Genomic DNA, 9,917 nt, shown 5'->3' with positions numbered 1-9,917 from the left:
TTTCTCTTTGGCTTTTGCAAGAGAGTTTTTCGGGGTAAGTGCATTTTTTATTTTCCTTATTCAATCACATATTTTCAATGCACAAACATATCTACATATGGGAAATTACCATTATAATATTATAAGCTGAGTGGTTTTTCATGCGATTTGAACTTTTGCTTTAGAATATCTGGCCATCTTTTATCTACTTGCTTAAACAAAGTTTTTCCTTTAAGTTTTTGCAATATTAATGACACTTTAATCATGGTTCGACCTGCTTTGACCTTTCAAATTGGTTGTCATTTTTTATTTTATTAGTTAATTGGAAATTTCATACATTTTTGAAGTTAATTTGGTTTTTCTTGTGCTTACAATAATTTGAATTTCTAAAATACGTTAGCAAGCCGTTAATTCGCAAAGCGCCATCTAGCAGCTAAGCGTACAACTGCCAGCCAGTTGTGTACTGGCCAAACTGCTCGACGCTTGCGCCGCCATCTATTGACAGGTAGTCATGTTGAGTAGGCTGCTTGTGTAGACAGGGTTGTTGTATTCGCTAAGGCCGTTCTTATTATCAGCTCGAAAGTATGCAACATAAAAAGACTGGCAAATCTTAAACGCGCTGCCCAAAAGCATGCTGCAAATATTTACAAATAAATTTTAAAACAAGTTTTAATAAAAAGTAGATTCGATTTGATGTTTTTCAAATATTTATTATGCATAATATTTACCATTTTGTTGTTGTTTGTGTATTTTGTCTTGACTTTACATATGTAATAATTTTTCGCTTTTTTTTGTTTCGTTTTTTATTTTTATTAATTATTATTAATTTTGTTTTATTTGTTGCTGCACTACTTAAATATGAAACGTTGAAGTTAAATTGTTGTTGTTGTTGTTGTTGTTTTTCCTCTAACCGTTTAATTGAATTAAACTTTGTTTTTGTTTATTTTTAATCGCATCCGTTGACCGTTTTGTCCACAATTTGTACATTTTATTTGCATTCTGAATGTCACATAAATAAATAATAGTTAATAATAATTATTGTAATTATTATGCAATAATTATAATAATAATAATAATATATTGACAAGACGCCGATTTCTGTATATGCATGCGTATTTGTTAATAACTAATGCCATTTATTAATTGTTCTTGTTGTTGTTCTTGTTGTTTTTGAATACATTTTTTAACAATATTTAATTTTTTTTATTTTTATTTAAAGCAGCTTTTTATTTTGTTTTTCTTTTTTTTGTAAAATTTGTTTTATATATTTTTGTTAATAAAATGATTGTTTTTGTTTTTGTTTTTGTTTTTTTGTCGTTTAATAATTATTATTTTGTTAATATATATAACTCTTCTTTGGGTTATTAGCAAAAGAAATAATTATACAAAAAACTGCAAAAATTGTGTGTACGTTTCTCTGCGCTCTGTTTTCAATTTGTTTGTTTTTCTTCTCTTTTTTGTTTTTGTAATTTGTAAAATTTGGCCTTTAATATAAAAAATGTTGTGAAAACCGTTTTGATTAACCTTCTTGTTAGTTTTTCCGTTAGTTTTTCTAATTTTTCACTTCAGTTTCTGAGGGGGGGTAGGGAGGGAGGGAGTTTTCTGTTGGAATTTTGTTTTGTAAATGAAACACAAAATGAACATACAAATAATTAATGTACAATAATTTGTTGTTTTTTCTTTTATTTATATTTAAATTTTTTATTATTTATCTTTTTGCATAGCAATTTGTAATTCGTTTCTTTTTCTTCTTTTCTCTTTTCTTTTTGTTTTTTGCGTTTAATTTAAATAACTTTTCAAATTTGCATAACAATTGTTTATGTTTTGTTGCTGTTGTTGTTGCTGTTAAACTGTAAATGTATATATATATATATATTTTAATTTTAATTTTAATTTCCATTTGTTTATTAATAATTGTTTGTTTATACAATTTTACACGTTTTTCGCTGGCGACGCTTAGGGCTAAATTTGAATTTTGGTTTAAATTTCTTGTTTTTGTTTTTGTTTTTCTTAATTTTTTTTGTTGCTTCGAAAAGTTTAGATTTTCTTGCTTTTCTTTTAGAAAGTACAAAACACACACAGGCATAATGAAAATTTAAAATTTAGTTTATGAATTAGATGTGTGTGTGTGTGTGTGTGTGTGTTATATAATATATATGTTTAACAAAAGTTTATAGATTTTTGAAATCTGTGCTCGCGCGCTTTCGCTTGGCTCTTGGCTTGGCTTGGCTTCTTCTTCTTCTTCTTCTACTTCTGCAAAGCAACATTCACAAAGAGTGTTGGCAACGAAATCGAAAGTACGTGACATATCGATAGATCGCATTATCGATTCATCGATAGAAATGATATTTACAATAACAGTTACGAGTATTTGCCATTCACATGATACAAAGACAAAGAAGAAGTTGCTTAAAAACTACGTTTAGCATTTGTTGTTGTTGTTTTTTTTTTTCAATTTTTTGTTTTTTTGTTGTTGTTGTTTATAAACTATTTAACTAAATGCCTACAAAGCAAAGCTTACAGTGTGAAACAGAAGACTACAATTAATTAATTTGAATTTGAATTAGACGCTATAATAAATATTAATGTTTATATGTATTTATGTTTAGATTGTTTGTAAATATGTATGTTGTATGTGTGTGTATATATATTCATATATAGCATAGATTTTTAGTTGTATAAACTTGCTCAATTAAACGCGGCAACATGTTCAGTGTTGTAAAACATTCATTTGTCTTAATTACGTTACGTTACATTACGTTACGTTACATGACGTTACGTTTCGTTAAGATTTGTTTAGCAATTCGTTTCCTTTTCTCTTTTTGTTTTTATTTGAATTATTTTATATAATTTTATTTTTTTTAGTGGTGGGTTCATTTTGTGTGTGTGTATTTCTCTCTCGCTCTCGCAACGCTCTTGCTTTAATCGTTTTTTTTTTTTGCTTCCAACTTAAAGTTAGAACTAAACTTAAAAGAAGCATAACTATAAAAGTAAAGTAAATAAAATTAAATGAAAAATTGAGGATTTTTTGTTTGTTGGGGGCCTGTTAAACTGCCGCTATGCGGAAATCTGTGCCAAGCAGAAAGAAAGTGGAACACTTGTCAGTGTTGAATAATTTGCTAAATTTTGCAAGCCTCGCTTTGAGTTCATTTCTTTTCTTGTTCTCTTCATGTTCTCTTTAAATGTCTTCGAAGTTTCCGTTTAAGCCTTAAACTTATCAAATAAGCTCTAACATTAGTTTAAATCATAAAAATATTAATAATAATTAAAAAAAAAAACACACACGCATCAATTGTGGTCTCGCAATATACAGAATTATGTTATCTTTTTTGTTATTTTTATTTGTAAATTTTAACTTTTGTTTTTCTTTTTTTTTTGTTTATTCATTTAAAGCTTTGGTTTCAATGTTGATAACTTCTGCAGCAAAGTTGAAGAAATTTGTTAAACAAAATAATAGTATAACATATTTAGAATTAGTTTCTATAGAACAGAACGAATTTGGAAGCCTAACAAATTTTGTGTTATACGTGAGATCAAAACAAGCTATACAAAATGTTTAGAGAAAGTGTTGAAAATTGTCGTGTGTTTTCTTTTCTTTTTTATCGCAGCCTACCCTGCGATAGGGTATTTCATGTGCGTTAAGCGTTGAGCATAATTATTAACCATTTTTTGTTATTTTCTTAAAGATTTAGGCTAAGCTTAGCTAGCTTGCTGTGTGTGTGTGAAAGAGACGACTATATGAGCTAAGTTGCAACTGTTAATTGCAATGCGTTTGCGGCAGCTGCTTGGTGCTAGAAGAGGCGTGGGTGTAGGGGCGGGGCGGGGCAGGGCGGGGGGTTTGCTTAGACAATTTCCTTTTTGATTTGTAATTCGCAATTCGTTGTTATTGTTGTTGCTATTGTTGCTGCTGTTGCTGCTGCTGTTGTTGTTGTTGTAATTGGCGGCGTTTGCTTTTTGCTCGCTTTGGTGGCCATTAAAATGGGCGTCGCTGTCGGCGCTGGCGTCGGCAGCGCAGCCACGTCGCGTCGCTGGCGTCGCTGCTGCTGCTGCTGCTGTTGTTGGCGCTGCTGCAGCGGCATCTCGTCATCATCCGAGTCTTCCTGCTGCGTCGCTGCCTGCTGCTCTGCTTCCCCTTCCTCTTCTTCCTCCTCCTCATCCTCTGGGTCTGTCTCCTCGCCGTTGTTGTTGTTGTTGTTGCTGGTAATCTTGGCCAGCGCCTGGCTGGCGCACATTTGCGCCTTCTTCATGGCCGACTCATCGCTGCTGTTGCTGCTGTCGAACAGCTGCCCGGCGGTTGCGGCCGAGTCTGGTGATTGGGGCGTGGTCGCTGTGGGCGGCGTTGTCAAAGCGCTGCTGTGCGGCGCCTGCGCCTGCGCCGTGCGCTGCCTTGCCTCGTCCGAATGCTGCTCTGTCCCCATCACCTCCTCCTCCTCCTCCTCATCCTCCTCGTCTTCGTCGTCGTCGTCGCTGGCGCCGCTTTGACTTGGACTCTTGGCATGTCCATTCGCCGGCTTGGGCTTCTGCTGTGCCTGCAGCTTGAGGCGTTTGCACGCCGGCGCCTCCGGCTCCTGCTGTGCAACAGTTGCGCAACAGTTGAGCGGCGTTGGACTGCGCCGCAAGCCATTTGCCTGCGCCTTGTTGTTGTTGTTGCTGCTGTTGTTGTTGGCCTGATCCTGCGTGAGCGTCTCATTGCTATCCGCCTCCTCGCCGCCCAGCAGCAGCTCCTCCTCCTCCTCCTCCTCCTCCTGATCATGATCATGATCCTCGTCCATCTCCTCGTCCAGTCGCTGCTCAAGCAACGTTTGCTTCAATGGCACCACACGCAGCTTGTCCAACGCCTCCAACTGGCGCCGACAATGCTGCAGCTGCTCGCGCAGCTCCGCAATCTCCGTCTCCCGCTTGTGCAGCAGCTCGCCCAGCTGGCCATTGGTATCGCGATACTTTTGATTCTCGTGCAACAGCCGCTGGAGCAGGTGCAGCACACGCTCCCGATCCTTGGCGCGCGTATCGCGCAGCGCATCCACGGCCAGCTCCCAGGGCGGCAGCATGGCGGCGCTGCTGTCCGGCTCGCCATTCAGACTATCGTCGTCCGTGTCCGTGGACAGCTCGAATTCGCAGCCCGAATGCGGCTTCAAATGGCCATTGCCATTCTGCCCCGCCGCCGTCGCCGCTGGCAACTGTTGCTGATGTTGCAGCTGCAACAGCTGCTGCTGCTTGGCGTGCGGCGAGCTGACCACATTGGAGGAGTGCGTGCTGAGATTGAGACCGCCGGCGCTGGAAGACTGCGTCGGCGAATAGCCGGCCGGATGCGGCGTCTTATAGTAGATCGGCTGCAGTGCAGCAATTGCCGCCGTCACCGGCGGCTGGCTCATCAGATTCTTGTTGATCCTAATGCGACTTGGTTCGTTGTGGTGCTGGTGGTGATTGTGGTTGTGGTTGTGATGGTGGTGATTGCTGCTTGTGGGCAGCAGCTTGGCATGCTGATTAACGGTGGCTATAATGTGGCTGCTCGGCGTGCCAGCTCCAGCTGCTCCAGCTGCAGTTGCTCCAGCTGCTGCTGCTCCTGTTGTGGCTGCTGTTGCTGCTGCTGCTGCGGCTGGCACCGGCGATGTGGAGGAGGTAATCTCATTGCTGCCCGCCGAGAACTCCTCGGCGGGACTGCGTGGCACATGGCGCGCCGCTGGCGGCAACGCTGCGTGGCTGGGCGGGAGCGGGGGCGGCAGCGGCGCCGGAGCCGGAGCCGGCGCCACCACCAAATGGGCGGGCGCCGGCTTGGGCATGGGCGAGCTGCTGTTGGAGCTGTTGCTGTGATTGCTATTGCTGCCATTCAGCGGCTCCAGGGGCGGGGTTGGGGCGCGCTCCTGTTTGATGTGCAGCTGCAGCTCCTGCTCCTGCCGGAGACGCTGGCGCTCCAGTTCGCGCTCCTTGCACAGTATGCTTTTGCGCGGCGCCAGCGCCACATTCGGCTGATAGTGCTGCTCGAAGCGTTCCCGATCCGTGCTGCGCACCACGCGCTCCGGATTCTGCAGCTCCGGCGGCTCCTGGCAGGCATACGGCAGCGAGGACAACGCGCTGAATGCCTGCAAATAGGCAGCGGGCGTTGGCTTTGCCGCACGCCACGGCTGAAACGCGCTGCTTGCCAGCGGATGCGTGCCCACCACCACGCGCTCCACACGCTCCCGTTCCCGCTCCCTTTGCTCCCGCTGCTCTCGCTGCTCCCGCTGCTGCTGCTGCTGCTGCTGCTGCTGCATGCAGTGCGCGTACATGATGTGATAGTGCTGCAAGTCCATGGCTGGATGATAGCTGTCCAATGGGGGCGCCTTTAGCTTCTTGCTCGGAATGTCGGCGGCGGTGGCAACGGCAACGACGGGCGCAGCGGAGGCGCCACCGCGCTGATGATGATGATGCTTCAGGCTGGCGGGCAGCGTCTGGTGCGTTGACGGCGGCGGCGGCGGCGGTTGCGGCAATGGCGGCGCCACCGAGCCCAGCGGCAACAATCGCGAATCCTCCATCAGCATTTCCGCCTGAAAGCGAAACAGAAAGAGAGAGAGAGCATGTTAGAGTATATACGTGTGTGTGTAAGAGAGAGAGAGGGAGCAGTTATTAGAAAATTGATCGGCCATAAAAATAGATGCCGGAGAAACCAGTAGCTGGTCATTAATTTGAATTGCCGTCGCCGTCGTCGTCGTTGCCGTCGCCAGCATCGTTTTGGTCGCGGCTAATTATAAACAAACAAGTGCCCCGGCAGGATCACAGTCCACGATCCGCGATCCGCGATCCACCCAACCAATTGCCGAGCCATCAGCCTTGCTCGCAACGCCCCGCGGCCATGGCGCCAATTGTCATTCAGACAGGCTGAAGCTCTCCAAAGCTACACTGCACAAAATTATGTGCAACTCAGTGGAAGTAAAAATCCTAGATCTCAAATATGATGCGATCAAATTCATAAAACAAATCTAATAGGCGATTTCCCCGCTTACGCTAAGCACATCTGCTATAATAGAAAACAAAGCATAGTCGCTTTTCGCTCAGTGTATTGTATGTCAAAGGAACTGGTAGCTTCTTTGACTGCATATTTTGCATTATCATTCAGCGACATTGCCGAAGACATGGAACATGAACTGACAGCGGCGACTGGTTCTGGTTTTGGTCTTGGTTTTGGCTTTGGCTTTGGTGGTTCTGTCTTTGGTTTCGGTTCGCTTTGGGTTTGCCTTGCTTTGCTTTGGGTTGCGTGTTTGCCTAGCTGTTAAAATGATTGGCACCGCGTCCAATTATGGCCCCAACGACGAATGAGCCATAAAGTGATTCTGAATGGAGGCGGCGCCAGCTGCCAACGTTCATGCTCACTCGCATTCGCATCCGCATCCCCGCCAGCCCCATGGCTGGAAGGTGTCACTGCGGCAGTTCGGCAAATGGCCAGCTAAAAGATGCCAAAGTTGTTGGCGGCCATTTGGCAGCAAAGTTCCAAAGGCCGTTAAAAGTTTACATGGCAACTAATCGCTGGCTCAGCTGATGAGGTGTCATTAGCCACAGCGACTTAGTCGCAGCTCATTAGAACAGCCGAAAGGCTAAGTTATTGTGAATGACAAAGAAAACGATTACATTTATTCGCTAGCTATGCAAATGTCAAATCAATGCAGCTAATTACTAGCGTTGATAATCAATGTGACCATGGAGGACAGCCGTGGAAGACCAAAGAACTTGTTTGACATGATCAAGGTGTGTGAGTGAGGCGATTACGGTTAATGAAAGGTGGCTAGAAACGACTGCATAAATTTCAAGAAATTTCAAAACTAACATTAACAAATATGTTATCGATAGTGCTTATAGTGTTGAACGTGATATCGATAGCAGTCTTAGTGGCGTTAGTACTATCGATAACATGTTCGATATCTTTGTATTAACTATAATTAACCTATGCTTACTTTTACCGAAAGTTCTCTTCATTACGTATAATAAGTCTATAATATTCTAATAAAGAAGGGCGTCTACAAATTAACCCAAATCTATTCGATTAACTGCTTTATATAGCTAAATGCATTAAATATTATACCAATCTATTTTACCATGTTTTTGAATGAATGCAAAGCAGTGGACGGGCTTTAGAACATTCTTGAGTTCAGTTTTCTATTGTTTGAGCATCTAATTTTCAAGATTAGTTGAATTAAGAAAAATAAAATTATACAGAGAAAACTGGCTTGGGCTGACAGCGACTGTTGGGTAGGGTAATGTCCGGTCAAGAAAAGTGTCTGCTCGAAAAAAAGGGGGAATTGATGTGGTCCGATTTGTATTGGTCTCCGTTCGGAAACTTCTATGGGTGTGGGCCAATTTAGCCTATGTCTATATAGGATATTTTAAAGTAGCATTTGAACATGAATTTTGACCAACAATAATGTTGTCAGATATAGAATTATCTAGAGGCCAAACCACGAACAACAAACCTGACCTCGTGAAAACCCGTTGAGTTTGACCAGGTTATAAGAAGGGGAAATTTAGACCCATGTCCTTGTCTATATCCGATTTTGGGCGGCCACATTTTGACATGAATTTCGACCAAAAAATGTGTTGCCATATTTTAATGCCAAATTAAAGTAGGTTCAAAACCATGAAGAAAAATCCAAATCTCGCAAAAATCGGTTGAATTTTGGCCGAGTTATGGAAGGGGGAAATTTCGACCCATGTCGATATCCATTTTTAGGGGACCACATTTTGACATGGATTTGGACCAAAAAATGTGTTGCCATATTTTAATGCCAAATTAAAGTAGGTTCAAAACCATGAAGAAAAATCCAAATCTCGTGAAAATCGGTTGAATTTTGGCCGAGTTATGGAAGGGGGAAATTTCGACCCATGTCGATATCCATTTTTAGGGGACCACATTTTGACATGGATTTGGACCAAAAAATGTGTTGCCATATTTTAATGCCAAATTAAAGTAGGTTCAAAACCATGAAGAAAAATCCAAATCTCGTGAAAATCGGTTGAATTTTGGCCGAGTTATGGAAGGGGGAAATTTCGACCCATGTCGATATCCATTTTTAGGGGACCACATTTTGACATGGATTTGGACCAAAAAATGTGTTGCCATATTTTAATGCCAAATTAAAGTAGGTTCAAAACCATGAAGAAAAATCCAAATCTCGTGAAAATCGGTTGAATTTTGGCCGAGTTATGGAAGGGGGAAATTTCGACCCATGTCGATATCCATTTTTAGGGGACCACATTTTGACATGGATTTGGACCAAAAAATGTGTTGCCATATTTTAATGCCAAATTAAAGTAGGTTCAAAACCATGAAGAAAAATCCAAATCTCGTGAAAATCGGTTGAATTTTGGCCGAGTTATGGAAGGGGGAAATTTCGACCCATGTCGATATCCATTTTTAGGGGACCACATTTTGACATGAATTTCGACCAAAAAATGTGTTGCCATATTTTAATGCCAAATTAAAGTAGGTTCAAAACCATGAAGAAAAATCCAAATCTCGTGAAAATCGGTTGAATTTTGGCCGAGTTATGGAAGGGGGAAATTTCGACCCATGTCGATATCCATTTTTAGGGGACCACATTTTGACATGGATTTGGACCAAAAAATGTGTTGCCATATTTTAATGCCAAATTAAAGTAGGTTCAAAACCATGAAGAAAAATCCAAATCTCGTGAAAATCGGTTGAATTTTGGCCGAGTTATGGAAGGGGGAAATTTCGACCCATGTCGATATCCATTTTTAGGGGTCCACATTTTGACATGAATTTCGACCAAAAAATGTGTTGCCATATTTTAATGCCAAATTAAAGTAGGTTCAAAACCATGAAGAAAAATCCAAATCTCGCAAAAATCGGTTGAGTTTTGGACGAGTTACGGAAGGGGGAAATTTCGACCCATGTCGATATCCATTTTTAGGGGACCACATTTTGACATGGATTTGGACCAAAAAAT

At 41.8% G+C, this 9,917-nt stretch overlaps 1 protein-coding gene across 1 annotated transcript; it reads right to left on the bottom strand.

Annotated features, from left to right (window-relative positions):
- Positions 1-3,358: 3,358 nt before the first annotated feature.
- On the bottom strand, positions 3,359-6,497 carry LOC115759248 (bromodomain-containing protein 4B-like). The gene is made up of 6 exons (XM_030700148.1): positions 6,244-6,497; positions 5,733-6,051; positions 5,214-5,459; positions 4,452-5,156; positions 3,896-4,421; positions 3,359-3,396 (listed from the first exon to the last, which is right to left on the bottom strand). The coding sequence occupies exons 1-6, from the start codon at positions 6,495-6,497 to the stop codon at positions 3,359-3,361; spliced, it is 2,088 nt and encodes a 695-aa protein (XP_030556008.1).
- Positions 6,498-9,917: the final 3,420 nt, after the last annotated feature.

This window comes from Drosophila novamexicana, unplaced genomic scaffold (genome assembly GCF_003285875.2).
Source record: "Drosophila novamexicana strain 15010-1031.04,08,12 unplaced genomic scaffold, DnovRS2.1 tig00000193-arrow-pilon, whole genome shotgun sequence".
NCBI lineage: Eukaryota > Metazoa > Arthropoda > Insecta > Diptera > Drosophilidae > Drosophila > Drosophila novamexicana.
This window is presented reverse-complemented; position numbering and strand designations above follow the sequence as displayed.